The sequence below is a fragment of the Puntigrus tetrazona genome, unplaced genomic scaffold (genome assembly GCF_018831695.1).
Source record: "Puntigrus tetrazona isolate hp1 unplaced genomic scaffold, ASM1883169v1 S000000657, whole genome shotgun sequence".
NCBI classification, from domain to species: Eukaryota; Metazoa; Chordata; class Actinopteri; order Cypriniformes; family Cyprinidae; genus Puntigrus; species Puntigrus tetrazona.
In genome coordinates, this window is record NW_025048278.1 from 46,661 (window position 1) to 65,793 (window position 19,133).

Below are 19,133 nucleotides of genomic sequence, written 5' to 3' on the forward strand. Positions count from 1 at the left end.
GAATGTTCGTCAAAGCGTTAACATTCTAGAAGTGTTGTTTTTAGATTTAATTTTCACAAGCATTAAATAATAAAGAGAACTAACAGAGAGAACATTCTCTCATTTTTATTTGCCAACTAAAAACATAAAAGCTTAAGTTTTGCAGTTTCCAATTGGGAAACTTCTAAAACAAATAGCTTCTTTAACATAGCTATTTAGTCATGGCCAACTAAATTTAATTATTGATTATTATTAAAAGGGCTGTAAGCATAGTTTGAAACTAAGACGGAAAGAAAACCATTGAACAGCTCAGTTTACTGGCAAATTGTCTTAAAATCAGATCTACATCATTATATTTGTTAAAAGAAAAATATCTATTAAAGTTACTTCATGCACATTTCACTAAGTCACTAAACAACTGAATTACCTTCTTCTTCTTCTTCAAACACAAACATATGCCACGGTACGTTAAATCCTTGACATACTGTAATTAGCAGGGCATCGGGGACTTTACCATGCAACTACTACTTACAGAGTGCTTTTGTAAAGTTTATTTTTAAAAGATGTGATGTTTATTGTTTATTTACTAAAGTTAATACTACGTATGCTTCCGGCTGACCTGAAAATGTAAAACACCTTTCAAGTAATACCTTATTGCATAACTCACAGATGCTTATATGCCGTGGATCAGCAGAGCACTAGTCCGGTTTAGACTGTTATTATCGCAAAGACTGCATGCATTTGCCCCACAAGAATATGTCAGTTTACTAAACAGAACATCTCTAGAGTTATGCGAATACTGCAACAGCTTGCTTGTTGAAGGGCCACGCATCATTTTGCGAATCGACTGCATTAAATGCACATCGAATTCAGGCGTTAAAAAGTATAATTGTACTGGCAACGGTGAGCAAATACCTGTCTCTTTATGAAATAGAACACCGCAGTTTCTCTCTATGGTCCTTCGGCTTCGTGATCATGTTTTCATTTTATCTTCTGGTTTCAGCGCCTTCGACTTGTTCGGATTCACTTCCGACATCGTGACGTAATACACACGTCACTCAGAGCAGGGAGCGATTGAAAATCCTCTTCACTGTAACGCTATAATAATAATAATAATAATAATAATAATAATAATTGATCCTATTGTACTCATCTGCAAGTCGCTTTTGTTGAAAGTGCATGCTAAATGACCAAATGTAAATTAATAATAACAACAACAATAAAAAAAAAATAATAATAATAATAATAATAATAATTATAATAATAATAATAATAATAATAATAATAATAATTGATCCTATTGTACTCATCTGCAAGTCGCTTTTGTTGAAAGTGCATGCTAAATGACTAATGTAAATTAATAATAACAACAACAACAATTAAAAATAATAATTATTATTATTATTATTATTATTATTATTATTATTATTATTATTATTATTATTATTATTATTATTATTATTATTTGTACTATACTTTTGTTGTAGATCAGCCAATGTAAAACTGGCGTGAATTTCATCACAACCCCTTTCCAATGATTGCTCAGACTAAATAAAATAAATAAATATATTAATAAAAGGAAAGAAAGAAAGAAAGAAAGAAAGAAAGAAAGAAAGAAAGAAAGAAAGAAAGAAAGAAAGAAAGAAAAATGCACTGCACATGTAAAGGGTTTATTGAACATAGGGAAATGAAAATGCTAAAATAGTTAAAATAGTTCACTAAAATGTCTATTTATTTATTTATTTATTTTTACACATTTGGAATTTCAGTGAAAGCCAGACAAGTCCACCATAAAGTCTTACATTAAAATATATTCCAGTGTCTGTGGTATTATGCACATTAGGAACTCTTTGAGGTTGAAAGTTACAGATTTTATTGTCATTTATCTCTTAAAATGCAGAGGCAAGTGCAAACATATATGTGCAATGAATGTCATGGTGAGATCTTTAAGTGCTATCTGGAATTCAGTTTTCTGACAGGCTGCGTCTTCCAGGCGGTTTTCATGATGATGGGATGTGCTCTCCTGACACTGCTCGTTGAATGGTTGTTAGGAAAGTGTTTGGAGATTGTCAGTCTTCTATCGCCATGTGGTGGTGCAGCATGTCAGGATACTCTCAGCGGAACGTTTATAAAACTTAAGAGGGGGGTGAGAGAATCCAGACATTGCTGTGCCTTCCTTTTTTTTTCTTCTTCTTCCTAAAGTGAAGGTTTTTGGAGGGTTTTGAGGAGTTGAGCACTGACTGCACTGCTGATCGATCAGGTCTGGTGTGGGTGGGCTGAGACCTTCCAAGTCAATAACCATCTCCACTGCCTTTTTGGCTGGTTATTGGCCTCCCGTTTGTAAGGTGTTCCAATTCATCCCTGCAGGCCATGGTTCTCAACACTTTTTGACTCAAAGGCCCCCCACTGTCAAATACAAGATTTGAAGGCCCTCTCATCCTCCTCAAGTTGCATAAGTGTTCCTTCGAGAGTATCCTGGCACGAAGTAGAAGGTGAAGTATTGATGATAAAAAAGTAGCAGAGCTTACTGAATATCTTTTCAGTGCTCAGAGTTTGTTTAACCAGCACAAATCCAACTTGTTTTGCTCATACCACAAGCAATAGATAATAAATAAGAATAAATAAATAGAACAGAAAGAAACAAAGTCAACGTTTTAATTTTATAATATATTAAAATTATAATATTGTACATTGCCACACCCAGATATACAAAGACAGGGTTTGCTGGGAATTTCCTGTTGGGACTTTAGATGTGCCAAACAAATGTTAAAAGAAGACACTTATTCTCAAGTGATATTTGACGCATTACAAAGTGTCCCACTGAGAATTTCCCTGAAAGATGGTGAGATAGTTTTTGTTAAAAACCTCTGAACCATGAAACTTCATACTGAATGCATAACTTGATAGTACAACACAAGACTGAAAACTCCCAGCTTAATTTACCAGTTGCACCTGCTCAACCTCTTCTGTCCAGGAGTAAGCAAATATTTGAACCTAAAAGAGACTATATGAATATGCACATGTTTGAATTAATAAATGCCTTAGTTGATCTCCAGCATTGCTGGAAGGTAAGGGAGGCTTTGACAACAGTTATTTAGTAAAACAGTTAAAAATCAACCATTGTTTAAACAAAAGCCCCATGTGACTGGTCAAACTAATCATACATAATTAGAATTGAACAATTAAAAAATTCTAATTTTATTAGGTGATGAAAAATGCTGTAGTAAACTTGTGCATTTATACTAGCATTGTATTTATTTTCATTACATTACTCCTGCGATCCATGACAAAACGCAATGACTTTTTTATTATTTAGCCACTCTATTATTCACATTAGATCAACTAGATTTTCGTGGGAAATTCAAGCATGGCACTGAGCCAATATTTAAAGTCTGTAAACATAAAAATTGAGTCACAGCTACTAGACTTAGCTATAGCATTGCATGTGAGGATCCTGCAGGAGGCAGATAATTTATACATAACAACATAACAAGAGATATTCTGGGTCTGTTAAGGTATCTCCGTCACTGACTAGCCTACTTTGTCCCAAACAGATTCAGAAGGGTTAAAACACAATCTACAAGCATGATCTGCATATTTGACCTATATTATGATCTACATTGTCTCTGATCCTTTCCGTCTGTCTTTTTTTTTGGAGCCTGGTAGACCTGGGATGTCCTGTAGCTCATTCCTTTCCTTACCATACTGTAATACACCTAGAACAGGGATCACCATAATATCTTGTTTTTGGCAGGGAAGCATTGTAACCTAACGAGATATCTTGTCAATGGAGGGGAAAGAGTTAAGTGCAGGAGTCACTCCGGTGTGGTGACTGACAGCTACACGTTCACCGCAAAACATTAGATTTATCTTCACTGGAGCCATGCCGAAGTACAACCCAACATGTGGAAAATAATTCTGCAAGGAACTGCAATTCCACGTTTTTAAACATAGATTGTGACAACACGGCAAAACTTACGGATTGCAGCTTTAAACTAATAACACAGACTTATGTTGGATGTTAACCAAAGCGGTAATGTTGCATTTATGTATCTACTAACTCTCATTGTTGTGTTATTAGAGTATTAGTAGACTGGTAGAGTAGAGTTAGAATAAGTTGACATCTACTTGTGAAGTTATTTATAGCAAAGTCTCTTTAAGACAAATCACTTGGTGACCATCTTTGTAACGCCTCTCAGGCATCCTTTGCAGGAGTGCAGCACCTATCTTTTTGTATTAGGAAACATCAAATGCTGAAATAGCATGATAGGAAGCTTATTTCTCAGGTGAGATCAGCAAGTGCGCATGTGCAGTCTTAGGCGCATGTCTCAGAATGCTGACAAGATCAAGACAAGAGTCATGATTAAGGAAACTGTGACGGGAGGAGCCAACGACAGACACAGTGGGCGTGGCGTCAGGCCTCGGAGAGGCTTTTTATTAAAAGAAAAGGTACAAAATAAAGTGTCCAAGGGAGAAAGTGTCCAAATAAAAGGGGGAACTGGTGTCCTTGTTGTGCTTCAGGGGAAGTGCAGGTCAGGCAGTGTTCCAGGGGGAAGGGTCCAGGTAAGGGGCGGAGTCTGGCGGCCGCACACGCTACCCTCTCTGGTCCGCACATTAAAACACACAATCTCCCTGACATGGCTGCATCAACACCATTGTGATTACTGAAACCATGCCTTCTTTTTTTGCATATATTTGCAATATTTGGTTGGCATTAAGCAAATATTACCACATTACTGTGACATACTGTAGATATCAATCAATCAGTCATTTTTAATTATATGGTGCTTTAAACAACACAGTTGTATCAAAGGAATGAACAGTATAAAGTAGAAGAATACAATGATAGGGATGTATAATAACGAGATTAAACAATTTATTATTAAATGCAGAGACAGTCTCTGTAATCAATTCGACGATAATCGCTAGAAGTTAAGTGTCCCCAACAAAACAAGCCAGAGGCAACAGCGGCAAGGAACCAAAACCCCATTCATACAGAATGGAGAAATAAAAAACCTTGGGAGAAACCAGGCTTAGTTGGGGCCAGTTCTCCTCTGACCGAGTGCCCAGCACTTAACCTCCAGTTCAATTTTAAATGCAGCTGTGTCAGATAGTGTAAATGACTGAGTGTGTGTGTGTATGTGTGTGTGCATCAGGATCTGGTGATCTCTCCACGGAGCGCATCTAGGCGTTCTGGTCTCTGATGAACATAATCTCTGGGTGCTGATGCACCATCTAGTCGATACAAACTGTGAGACAGATTAAGAAAGAAACAAGACTATAATACTAGCGTAGATGCCATTCTATTTACATGTCACACACAATGTGTGTTTTATGAGTAGTGTTCCAGGTTCCAGCTAATCTAATTAATGCAGCCTAAAAATCTTTAACGGATTTGAATAATAAAAGTGTGTTGGTGTGTTATGTGTAGGTTAGGTTAAAAAGATGTGTCTTGACAGAGTGTGTCTGCTTCCCGAACAAAGTTAGGGAGATTGTTCCAGAGTTTAGGTGCTAGATAGGAAAAGGATCTGCCGCCTCGCAGTCAATATTGATATTCTAGGTATTATCAAATGGCCAGAGTTTTGAGAATACAGCGGACATGCAGGACTATAATGTGATAAGAGCTCGCTCAAGTATTGAGGAGCTAAACCATTCAGGGCTTTATAGATAGTTAATAAGATTTTAAAATATATCCGATATAATATTTTTGATAGGGAGCCAGTGCGGTGTTGACAAAACCGGGCTAATATGAGCATACTTGCTAGTTCTAGTAAGGGCTCTAGCTGCTGCGTTTTGGACTAGCTGAAGTTTGTTTATCAAGCGTGCAGAACAACCACCAAATAAAGCATTACAATAATCTAACCTAGAGGTCATAAACACATTAATTAATATTTCTGCATTAGATGTTGAAAGCATAGGTCGTAATTTAGATATATTTTTAAAACACAGTTTTACAGATGCTGGAAACATGGTTTTCGAAGGAAAGATTGCTGTCAAGCAGCACACCTAGGTTCCTTACTGATAATGAAGAATTAACAGAGCAGCCATCAAGTGTTAGGCTGTGTTCTAGATTATTACATGTGGGGTTTTAGGTCCAATTATTAGCACTTCTGTTTTTTTTTTTTCAGAATTTAGCATTAAGAAGTTTTTTTATATCGACTATGCATTCTGTTAGATTCTCAATTTGTTGTGTATCACCAGGCTGTGCTGAAATATAGAGTTATATGAAATATTTCATACTGTACAGTGCTTTGATGCAACCTGTGTTGTTAAAAGCGCTATATAAATAAAAATGATTGATTGATTGATAGAGCTGAGTATCATTAGCATAGCAGTAAAAGCTAACACCACGCCTCCTGATAATATCGCCCAGAGGTAACATGTATAGGTTGAAAAGTAACGGTCCTAGCACTGAGCCTTAAGGAACTCCATATTTCACTTGTGAGCAGGATGATACCTCATCATTTACTGCTACAAACTGATAGAGGTCAGATAGATATGATCTGAACCATGCTAAGGCGCTTCCTCTAATGCCAACATAGTTTTTTAGTCTATCCAAGAGAATGTTGTGATCGATAGTATTGAATGCTGTGCTAAGATCTAATAGCACTAATAACGAGATAAAACCACGATCCGATGAAAGAAGCAGGTCATTAGTAACTCTAATGAGAGCAGTCTCAGTACAGTACTGTGTTACGGTCTAAATTCTGATTGGAAATCCTTGCAGATACCATTTTTTTCTAAAAAGGAATACAGTTGTGAGGATAGTAGGTTTTCTAGTATCTTTGACAGAAAAGGGAGATTAGAGATTGGTCTGTAATTTACTAAATCTTTGGGGTCAAGATGTGGTACTTAATAAGAGGCTTAACTACAGCCAGTTTGAAGGTTTTGGGAGCATATCCTAATGACAATGATGGATTAATAATGGTCAAAATAGAATCTATGACTTCTGGAAGCAGATTTTTTAAATAGTTTAGATGGAATAGGGTCTAACATACATGTTGCTGGTTTAGATGATTTAACAAGTTTGTACAATTCTTACTCTCCTATAATAGAGAATGGGTGTAATTTTTCCTTAGGCGATTTATAGCTCACTAACTGATGTGAAACTGTAGCTGACTGCTGCATAGTTACAATTTTATATGTGAGGGTGTCTTTTCGTTACACATTTTAGCCCCTTCTGACTCAAATGGCAATGAAATTTGGCAAGTGAGTATCTAATCCTGAACCACAGATTTTTCTTCTCAGCCAAGTGTCTGCATACTTGTATTGGTTGTGTCATACAACAACCACCAAGGAGACACAGTGTAACGGTTCTGCTTTGAGTGGGGATCGAACCCAGGTCTACTAGACTCAGTGCTCTGTGTAGACAGGCTGAGCTAACTTCCCAACAAATGAATTCAGGTGCAGAGGTAGCAAAAGCCAGAGTCAAAAAGTCTTCAAAAATAAATCAAACTTTACTTGAGGAAAAGTCCAACAAAACAGGAATCAGTGACTCCAATAAACAGGGAAAAACAAAGTAGACATGATAGTCAAAAACATAAACTCAAGACAGACTTATCTCACAGTTGACACTGGAAACCAAGGCTCAAGACTGAACAAACAAGCATGGCACAAACTCATTAAATAGTGCTGAACACAGGTGTCACCTATCAGGGCAAACGAAAAGGAGCAGTTCAGCAGAAGCCTGGAGAGAGGCGCCACCTGCTGACTAGGAGGTGTATTACAGTCCAGTGGTGAACTCTTACAGGAGTCCCTCTTCTAAGAACGGCTCCTGACGTTCTCTTGATGGATTCTTTGAGAACGGTGAAAAACTGAAATAAGCTCAGGGTCCAAAATGTCTCGAGCCGAACCCATGAGCGCTCTTCTGGTCCATAACCCTCCCAGTCGACCAAATACTGCACTTTTCCACGGACCAGACGAGAATCCACCAGCCTGCGCACTGTATAAGCTGGTTGTCCGTTGATGATACGGGCAGCTGGGGCAGGCCTTTGAGCTGGGGACAGAGAAGAAGAAACAACAGGCTTTAATCGAGAGACATGAAACGTTGGGTGGATCCTCATGGATCTTGGAAGCAGTAGGCGTAAGACACTGGATTTATCTTCCTGAGGATCTTAAAAGGGCCAATATAACGTGGAGCCAGTTTGCGAGATTCCACTCGCAGCGGAAGGTCTCTGGTGGACAGCCACACCTTTGACCTTGACGAAGCATTGGTCCCAGCCTCCGCCTCCGGTTTGATTGTCTCCGCTGTTGTTGAGAAGCTTTCAGTAGAGCTGCCCGTGCCTTCTGCCAGGTCTGTCGACAACGCCGAACCATTTGAGCAGCAGCTGGAACACATACTTCAGGCTCCTGTCCAGGGAACAAAAGAGGAGGGAAGCCATTCTGGCACTCAAAAGGACATGCCTATGGAAGAATGGTAGAGAGTGTTATGTGCAAATTCTGCCCAAATTAATCGAGAGCTCCAAGTGGTCTGATTATCTGCTGCTAAGCATCTCAAAGTCTTCTCTATTTCCTGATTCACCCTCTCTCTGTCTGCCCATTAGACTGGGGATGGAAACCAGATGATAGACTAATGTGTGACCCAATGATGCGGCCAAAAGCCTTCCAGAAACGGGAGGTAAACTGAGAACCTCTATCAGAGACCATGTCCTGGGGGAAGCCATGAATCCTAAACACATGCTGCATTAGAAGCTCTGCAGTCTGGCTTGCAGTGGGAAGTTTAGGTAAAGGCAATAGATGACAAGCCTTAGAAAATCTATCCACTACCACCAGAATGGCTGTATTACCTTGAGATTTAGGTAGACCTGTGACAAAGTCCAGAGATATGTGTGACCATGGATGTTTAGGGATAGGGAGGGATGCAGTAGTCCCTGAGGGTGGGTTCTGGGATCCTTATTCTGGGCACACACAGTACATGCAGCAACAAAAGTCTTGACATCCTCCTGCAGCTTTGGCCACCAAAACCTCCTTCGGATAAGTTTGCATGTTCTAGTAGCCCCAGGATGGCCAGAAGGGGGAAGCATGTGCCCACTGCAACACATCAGAACGTAGTTGATTAGGTACAAAGAGGCGTCCTGGTGGACCATTACCTGGATCTGGCTGCTGGTTTTGGGCTTTCTTAATGGCTGCCTCCATGCCCCACTGGATAGCTGCTACTATTCTGGTGGTGGGTAAGATGGACTCTGGCTTGACTCCTCCTCTGGCAGGTCAAATTGTCTCGAAAGTGCATCTGGTTTAGAATTCTTGGATCCTGGTCGATAGGAAAGAACAAAATCAAACCGGTTAAAAACAGAGCCCAGCGGGCTTGGCGGAGTTTAACCTCTTGGCTTCCCTAATATAGGTCAGGTTTCTGTGGTCTGTCCAGATAAGGAATGTATGCTTGGCCCCTCCAGCCAATGCCTCCACTCCTCTAATGCCACCTTTACTGCCAACAGCTCCCGGTTTCCAATATCGTAATTCCTTTCTGCCGCAGTTAGTCGACGGGATAGATAAGCACAAGGATGAAGCTTGTTGTCAACCCTGGCTCTTTGGGACAACACTGCCCCAACCCCCACATCTGAAGCATCAACCTCCACTACAAAGGGCAACTCGGGATCTGGGAGAGTTAAGATGGGAGCAGACGTGAAGAGCCGTTTCAGCTTATTGAAAGCTTGGTTGGCTTTCCCTGTCCACAAGAATGGTTGGGCAGATTTCTTGGTGAGGGCTGAAAGAGGTTCAGCGACTGAGCTGAAATTCCTAATAAACCTTCTATAAAAGTTGGAAAATCCAAGAAAGCGCTGAACTTGCTTAACAGAACAGGGCTGGGGCCAGTCTTGCACTGCACGAACCTGCACCAGATCCATCTGAAACTGCCCTTAGATACGAGCAAAGCCGAGGAATGGGACTGAGGACACGTGAAAGTCGCTCTTTTCTAGCTTGACAAAGAGGCTGTGTTTCAGTAACTGAGAAAGGACCTGTCTAACATGTTGTACATGTTCTTGATAGTTACATGAAAAGATGAGGATGTCGTCTAGGTAGACAAAAACAAACTTGTTCAGCATATCCCGTAGGACATCATTAATGAATGCCTGGAACACAGCAGGTGCATTTACTAGGCCAAAGGGCATCACCCTGTACTCATAGTGGCCCGTTGGGGTGTTAAATGCCGTCTTCCACTCATCACCCCTTCGAATCCTGACAAGATGGTAAGCATTTCGCAGATCTAATTTAGTAAAAATGGTGGCACCCTGCAGGATCTCAAAAGCAGTCGTCATCAGGGGCAAGGGGTAGCGATTCTTAATAGTGATGCGGTTAAGGCCCCTGTAGTCGATGCAGGGCCTGAGGTCACCATCTTTCTTTTCAACAAAAAAAACCCGCTCCAGCAGGTGAGGTTGAAGGACAAATGAAACCATTGTCCAAGGCTTCCTTGAGGTACTTGTCCATGGCAGTCCTCTCAGGGGCAGAGAGGGAGTAGAGTCTACCTCGTGGTGGGCATGCTCCAGTTACCAGGTCAATGGCACAATCATATGGTCTGTGTGGAGGAAGGAGGTGGCTCGGGACTTACTGAAAACCTCCTCAGATCAGCATACTCTAAAGGAACTCGGGATAGCTCAGATGACTCAATGCTAACTTGAGGTAACTCAGGACGAGAATCCAAGGATCTTAAAATTACAGGTAAGGGAGTCCTTGAAGGTTGGGTAAGTCTTGTTTGAGGATCTCAGGCCCCGTGGAGTGTGTAGACAAAGGCTCTGGGTGTGCCTCAGGCATCTCGGGAGAATGGCAAAAGAGGGGGGTAGAAACACAACAGTTAGTTCCCCAACTTTTAATAGCCCCTTTAGACCAGTCAATGTCTGGGTTATGAGAAGTTAGCCACGGAAATCCAAGAATTAAGGGGAGCCCTGGTGACTGTATCAGATAGAATCTCATTAATTCTTTATGACTGCCAATCTCAAACTGAAGTAATGATGTGCAGTGACTAACCTGTCCTGACCCCAGAGGTCTGCCATCTAGAGCTGTGATCATTAGAGGGTTTTGAAGAAGCATGGATGGAAGGCCCAAGCGCCTGGCAACGCTCTAAGTCCAAAAATTTCCAGCTGCCCCAGAGTCGGCGAAAGCACCAAGTTGGTGATGCTGGTTATTGTGAAAGATGGTGGCTTGGATTGTAGCTCCCGAGGTCGCAGGATGGGAGAAGATTTTTACTCTCGTTCCAGTCCCCCCTTTCCTGGACGAGAACTGGCTTTTCCCGACAATTCTGGGCAGTTGGATCGGAAATGGCCAGCTTTGCCGCAGTACAGACAGCGCTGTTCTTTCATCCGCCGATCCCTTTCAGTCTGAGTTAATCTGGTTCTACCTAGCTGCATGGGTTCCTCCAACTCATTGGATTTCCAGGGTGGTTCAACAGCATTGAAGGGTTCTTGAGGGCGATACACTCTGGTCTCCGGCGTCTTTCATTCCTTCGCTCCCGGAGCCGATGATCTACCCGGATAGACATATCAATGAGAGATTCTAAATCTGGAGCAGGATCTCTAAATGCTAACTCGTCCTTAAGCTCGGGAGACAATGCTTGGTAGAACGTGGCCTTCAAAGCTTGCTGATTCCATCCACTCTCTGAAGCTAGTGTGCAAGAAACTCAATTGCAAACTCTGCCACACTCCTAGTGCCCTGAGAGAGCTGAAGCAAACGATAATCCACATCTCCTGTACTGGCTGGATGGTGAAAACCCTCTTCATCTCCGCAATAATAAAGCTTTCACAATCTGTAGTGAGTGGTGATCCTTGGCCCCACAAAGCTGAGGCCCAGTCTAATGCCTTTCCAGTGAGAAGGGTAATGATGTAGGCCACCTTGCTACCCTCCGTAAGGAAGCTACTAGGTTGTAGTTGAAATATCAGTGTGCACTGTGTGAGGAATCCACGGCACCTTTCTGGATTGCCATCAAATCGTTCTGGTGCTGGCAGTTTGGGTTCCGCTAGGAAACTGCTAGCGCTGCAGCAGGATTAGCCGGAGGCTGCTGGGGTTCTTGACCTGCAGTAGCTGTGTCTTGAGCACTTAGGCGCTGAAGAATCTCTGTAAGAACCTGCTCATGTTGCTGAATGGCTGCAGCTTGTCCTGCTATGGCCGCCAAAATCCGATCCACATTGGAAGGTGGTGAAGTCTCCTCTGCTGTATTCATATTTCTGGTTCAGTCTTGCTGTAACGGTTCTGCTTTGAGTGGGGATCGAACCCAGGTCTACTAGACTCAGTGCTCTGTGTAGACAGGCTGAGCTAACTTCCCAACAAATGAATTCAGGTGCAGAGGTAGCAAAAGCCAGAGTCAAAAGTCTTCAAAAATAAATCAAACTTTACTTGAGGAAAAGTCCAACAAAACAGGAATCAGTGACTCCAATAAACAGGGAAAAACAAAGTAGACATGATAGTCAAAAACATAAACTCAAGACAGACTTATCTCACAGTTGACACTGGAAACCAAGGCTCAAGACTGAACAAACAAGCATGGCACAAACTCATTAAATAGTGCTGAACACAGGTGTCACCTATCAGGGCAAACGAAAGGAGCAGTTCAGCAGAAGCCTGGAGAGAGGCGCCACCTGCTGACTAGGAGGTGTATTACAGTCCAGTGGTGAACTCTTACACACAGTTTAAGTTTCTGCATGCTGTCCACATTACAGGGAAGCTCAAGAATGCAGCCAGTGTGCATTTTCAACAGGTTTGAGTCTGTTCATAAACTGGTGTTCTTGTCCAAAGACCCCTGAAGATGCAAAATTGGAGTAGTAGTTTCTTTCCTGTGGAAAAGGTTGGAGCATAAGCTGTTACCCTCCACCTTGAAAGTGTACATGGCTGTGATTGCATCCCATCACAATGCAGTGGACGGCCCGTCCTTGGGAAACATGATTTCAAGGGTCACCCTAGTTCCCTTCTGCCTGCCTACCGACCTTCTGCCTGTTATCGTTTACGTCTTTGATCTCCCCTGTATTGTACTGACTGCTCCTGTTTGACCCTGCCTGCCTGACCACGATTAAAGTCTTGTCGCACATGGATCCAACTGTCTTTGACTCTTCGTTACAACAGGGTTCAGGTTGTTTTATTTTCCATAGACCCCAGTCTTGTTATTATGACATAACTCATAGTGACTGACAGATAGGGAATGTCTTGATTATGTATGTATCCCTCGTTGATGGAGGGAACGGAGATGTCCCCTTGCCATGGGACCAATTCTTGGTTTCTCAGCAAAACCTGATGAGTGGTTACACCTTTAGCCTATTTATACCGTGTGACCTGGAGTGCCTAAGGCTTCAAGCAAGACCCCAGTCTGTCATAACAACATAATGTCTCCTTCCCCTCTATCATGGAACAATCGTTACATATGTAAACAAGACGTTCTCTCACCCTCAGGTATTACTGTAGATATGCAGAGAGAGAGAGATACAAATATGCAAGACAGGGTGGAAATATGAAGCTCATTTGCATTTAAGCGATAGACCGGCTGAAAAATGGCTGAAACTTCAAAGAAACATTCTGGGGATACACAAGGCCAATATTAAACCTTTAATTTAATTTGCAAGTCCTTGCAAGTGCTGGCCAGCAAAATGTGACAGAGATAATAATAATAAAATAATAATAATAATAATAATAATAAAAATGTCAATATATACAATCACGCATACGGCATTTCCAGGAATTTCAGCTGGTTCAAATTTCAGCTCTCAGTGGAATGTAATGTGAGTTTTTAGGATTGTGTAGAACCGGTCTGTGGAGGAATGCTTTAGAATAAAGGTATGTTTGGCTGTCATTTGGAGTTGATCCAATGACACGATTGTTTGACACCTTTTTTGTGTTCATTCAAAATGAGCCAGCCTCTTTCCATGTTTATCGTATATAAACCAGAACGACTATTAGATTATTTATGCATTTTACCCCTGTTGTCAAAGGGAAAAGATCTCTAAGGTTACAGGTGTTCTGAGTCAGATTGTACCATGTTTTTACAAGACTTTTACTGGCCCTTAATGGGTTTTCTTATTTTGCCTGGTTCTGGGTCTGCCTGCGAATTCTCACCAGGCATATGTGGTGCTTGGGCAGATGGGGATATACGGATAGGAATTCTCAGTTCTTGCCATTCTAAAGTACAGACACTACATGTGAGAGAACGTCCTGAAAAATACAACTGCACAGGGTGAGTATATACATATTTTTTTCCTGTTATAATATGTACACTAGTTTGTGTGTGTGTGTGTGTGTGTGTGTGTGTGTTACCAATAATCCCAGACTCTGAGTATTGATTTTCATCACTTAAATTTTATTTGTTAAAATGTTACTTGCTGGGATAGAATAATTAAAGATCTATAACCCAACAAGTACTTTAGCTGCTTTAAGTTTATTTCTTGAAAATTTTAATAATACACGAAATGATATTCAATTTATGTAAATAACAATAATGCTATGAATATAACAATAACAATTAAATAATATGAAATAATATAATGAATAAATTCTGAAAACACTTTTTTTTTAAACAAATTCACATTGTTTTATATATTTTGGACTATGGGGAGCACCATTATTCTGATGATGTAAAATGGTTGCACTCGGTCAGCAACTGGAGCTAGAATTACACAACTCCGAAAATAAAATGCCGATATAATTACCACAGCTACTGAAAGAGCTTACAAGAGGCGATGGATATAGGCTTAAACCAAATGCTGTATCATACATTTTTCTCCACAAGAAGTCTAAACGCCCTGGATATAGAGGGAAATCTGAGAAAAACGCTGAGAAACTCCTCTTTAGTAGCCGAGGCATAATGATAAGCACAGCTATGTTTACATCCTAACAGGATGGCATAGCATTTCTTGTCCCAGCCATTTGTAAGCTCTTTTCGTAGCTGTGGTCTACTAAAAGAGACAAAAACATCAGCGCTATAGTAGAGAAAACAAAGAAGTAGGACTTGATGAAGTTTTATTTATCCACTGACATCTTCCCAATAACCAGAATTATTTTAACTACCTCTTATTGCTAGGAAAACAGCTAGGAGTGTCATACATTGCTTCTCTTGTTGACCTTTGACAGAAAATAATGGTTTTACTTTATAATGGTAGATAATAATCAGACAGCCTACTTATACTATAATAAAATTTAGTTGACATGTACAGTAGGTGCAAAGTTACTTATTGTTGACAGAATGTTCATAAGGGATCATCAAATAAAAGTGTTCAAAATAAAGTGTTACAACCAAATTACAACCAAAAAACTGACAATATCTCATTAGTATATTATTTTATAGTATTCTGAGTTGTATTGCAGTAAAAAGCACCAGGGGCAGTGCAACCATTTGACATCATCAACACAGAATATAATGTGCACATAAAATAATGGCACCCCCTCCATAGTTCAAAAACGGGTTGTCAGTTTTTTAAATAACATACATCTTTTCTACTACATATTTCAGTAAGAGATATCATTTACATTCATTTAATGCTTTAAATAGTCTTAATAAAAGGGAATGCCTTTATTATAACAGTTACTTTATCATTTATATCAGCTTAACTGAGAACTAATGTTAAGTTTATATAAAGAAAAAAATATTAAGAATCTAACTACTTAGAAAGTTGAATATGTATTATTTTAATTTCTGATCAAAATTTCCATAATTTCCTTTGTAGATTAAATCTCATTTCACTTGTAAGGACTCTAGCTGTTGTGCATACTATTGAAACAATCAATAACTCCAGTTTCCTCCCGGGTGTGCGGCTGGGCTACTACATCTGTGACACTTGCTCTCATGCATCAAAGGCCATTCAGAGCACCGAGCAGCTTCTCGCTGTTAATGGCACACTGCCTGTCCAATGTGAAGTGCTTGAAAGGCCTAATGTAAAAGCAATCATTGGTGCACGTTTCTCAGAAGATTCTCTTGCAGTGGCTCGACTTCTGAGTCTATACATGGTCCCACAGGTTAGTAATATTATGTTCATTTAGGTTGAATCTTAAGGTAATTGAGAGAGTCTCATTGATGAATCTCAGTCGTGAGATACAAAAAAAAAAATCAACAATAAATGTTCCTTTCTCTTTAATATCAGTATTTTCTCTCTCTTAAAACAGATAAGCACAACATCATCTGCACAAACGCTTAGTGACAGCATCCGATACCCAGCATTCCTGCGCACAATTCCCAGTGATGTTCACCAAACCAAAGCTCTGGTTAATTTCATGAAACACTTTCACTGGGATTGGGTTGGGGTGGTCTATGGGGATGATGACTATGGAAAAAATGCCTTACAAAGTTTCTTAGCTGATTCAGAAGATGCAGATATATGTCATGCTTTCCAGGAAGTATTGCCTCATTACCTAGCAAACAATGATATCGACAAAAGGATCCAAGAGGTGGCAGAAACAATCCGCTTATCTGAAGCTAAAGTTGTGGTACTTATCTTAAAGGAAGAGCTGGTCTCAAAACTGTTCAAGGAGATGATTTGGCAGAACATCACGCGTATTTGGATTGCAAGTGATGCTTGGTCAATGTCACGAAATATATCTCAAATGGAGGGAATCAACCAAGTAGGTGACATTTTTGGGTTCACTTTCATCACTGGTCCCAATCCTGGTTTTAAGGAGTTTTTGCAGAAACCTACTTTTCCTCCGGGATCTGTAAACCTTTTTCTTGAGGAATATAGGCAGTTAGGGAAAGATACTGGTTCTCTAACAGAAGCTGTCGACATCAGCATGACCTATGGGGAAAGGTTAGCTGTATGGTCTATTGTTCATGCTTTGAAACGTCTTCTAAACTGCAATGAAACTGATTGCCCTGGAGAACGGGATTTTCCACCATGGAAGGTAAGTAAATTGTTTATGTCTAATTTATACTAACACACATAACATAACACACATAATGTGGTCTTGATATAATTTCTAGATACATCATTAAAAAACATGGAACCTTATTTTATATAAATCTTTTCTTTTGAAAGCTCCTCAAGGAACTGAAAACATCAGTTTTACTATGGACAATCAAACATTCTATTTTAATGCATCTGGAAATTTTATGAATGGATATGATTTAATAAACTGGCAAGTACAAGAAGCAAGTGGTCAGAGACGCTTTGTTGTTGTTGGAAATTACAATCTGACAAAAACAGAAGTTCACATTACAGCACCCATAATATGGAATAATCCAAACAATGCGGTAAGATAATAATTATTAATTATAGAACTTGAATTGAATCATATAAATTTGCATGCTGATCCAAGTTGTAGGTGGACCAGCACATTTGATGTTCAGCAACATGGTCTTTTCAAGGTTAACCACAGAGTTTTTGTGTTATCTTCCTAGATAAGCCAGACAGTATATCCGCATGAACCCATCATTCCTGGTCTTTTCAACAGGATATTACAACATATAGTATCTATGGACTGTGTATTAACCATGCTTTCATGCATGTTTTAGGTTCCTGTTTCCATGTGCTCTGCTACTTGCCCTCCTGGTACAGCTAAGAAACTACTTAAAACATCATGCTGTCATAATTGCACACAATGTTTAGAGGGTACTTACTCTAATGAAACAAGTAAGTAATCACTTGATAGTATATGGTATTGTTAAAAATTGTTAAAAACCTTAAATTATATAGATATCCTTTTTTAAGGGAACATATTGTACATATTGTAAGATACTTAAAATGTTCTGACTGAACTCTCTTTTAGACTTACCAAATTGCCTTCCTTGTGAAAATGGTACTTGGTCTTTGAAAGGATGGATTTCCTGTAAGCCAAAGGAAGAGGACTACTGGACATGGGATGGGTCCCATTCTATAATTCTACTCACATTTACTGCAATAGGTTATCTTTTGTTGTTGTTCACCCTTATCATATTCATGGTCTTTTATGGAAAACCAGTCATGAAACAGGCAGGGGGAACCCTATGTTTTGTAATAATGGTTGGGTTAACACTCAGCTATACTAGTGTAATATTGTTCATTGGCAAACCCAATGTTCACATTTGCAGGGGTCGACAAATCTTGTATGCCTTAGGGTTCTCTCTCACAGTTTCATGTATTTTGGTTAAAGCACTACGCACCTTTGCATCATTTCTTCCACCGCATCGTCAGAGACATGCTAAAAGGTTTTACAAGCCTCCTGTTATCATAACCTGTGGTACTCTCATTCAAGCCCTAATCTGCATCTTGTGGTTGATATTTGATTCTCCAGGTGTAGAGGCAATTCAGTTTGACCAAAGTATGATAATTATTTTACAGTGCAGTGAAGGTTCTGGCATTGGATTTGGTATCATGCTGTGCTATATTGCACTGCTAGCGTTTGTCTGCTTTTTGATGGCCTTCAAAGGGAGAAAGGTGCCTCAGGCTTTCAATGAGACTGGTCACATCATCTTAAGCATGCTAATTTACCTTTTTGTTTGGGTCTGTTTTACCCCTGTATACATTGCTAAGGTCAACGAGCGCTATTCAATTCAAGTGGCTGCCATCTTGGTGTCATGTTATGGAGTTATCTTCTGTCACTTTGCACCTAAATGGTACATGGCTCTCTGCAAAAGAAAGAACAACTTACTCGAGAGGCATATATTGCAAGAGTCAATAATCATATAGACTTTGTTGACTTAATCCCAGACATAACACTGCAACCTGGGTTTATAATGGGGTCACAAAATACCATTAACTCAGCTGATACTGGTTTGGGTTCAATTAATCTAGAATTTCCTTACCAGACATTACGGAAAAGAACTAGGAGCAAATCCATTTGATAAATGTACATACAAAAATGTTAAAATGTTTATATCATGACAAATCTAATTTTCATTTAAATAACTTAAACTAGTGGACTGCTGAAAATTATTATTATTTTTGTAAATATTAATTAAACTGGCAAGGAAAACAATATATCTGCAACATTTTAAGATTGTAACATTAATGCTATTGCGTTACTTATGTTGGTTAAGGTTAATAAACCATTCATATGATATAAAAGCAAATGTTATAAATTACACAGCAGTCTTGTTTGTGTTTTATTGCTTAATTCTAAGCAACTTGTATGTTATATATTTTAATGAATGTAATGTCTTAATAGAGTGGAAACAAATAAAGATAAACTTCAATAAAAGACAATGGCATTTTATGACAGAACATATGGCTTGAAGAGGTTGTCATGAGATCCAGAGATTTAATTATTACATCGTTATA

At 39.6% G+C, this 19,133-nt stretch overlaps 1 protein-coding gene across 1 annotated transcript; it reads left to right on the forward strand.

Moving 5' to 3' along the window:
• The first annotated feature begins 12,788 nt into the window (after window positions 1-12,788).
• LOC122334862 (G-protein coupled receptor family C group 6 member A-like) lies at window positions 12,789-18,542 on the forward strand. The gene is made up of 7 exons (XM_043232745.1): window positions 12,789-12,924; window positions 14,011-14,125; window positions 15,612-15,900; window positions 16,048-16,783; window positions 16,914-17,017; window positions 17,390-17,507; window positions 17,644-18,542. Exons 1-7 carry the CDS (start codon window positions 12,789-12,791, stop codon window positions 18,540-18,542), a joined length of 2,397 nt encoding a protein of 798 aa, XP_043088680.1.
• The last annotated feature ends 591 nt before the right edge of the window (window positions 18,543-19,133 follow it).

Coding starts and splice junctions, on each gene's coding strand:
- LOC122334862 (XM_043232745.1), top strand. CDS start 12,789: ATGGCTGTGATTGCATCCCATCACAATGCAGTGGACGGCCCGTCCTTG. Junction 12,925..14,010: donor TTACGTCTTTGATCTCCCCT/GTATTGTACTGA, acceptor AATTCTCACCAG/GCATATGTGGTGCTTGGGCA. Junction 17,508..17,643: donor TACTTACTCTAATGAAACAA/GTAAGTAATCAC, acceptor ACTCTCTTTTAG/ACTTACCAAATTGCCTTCCT.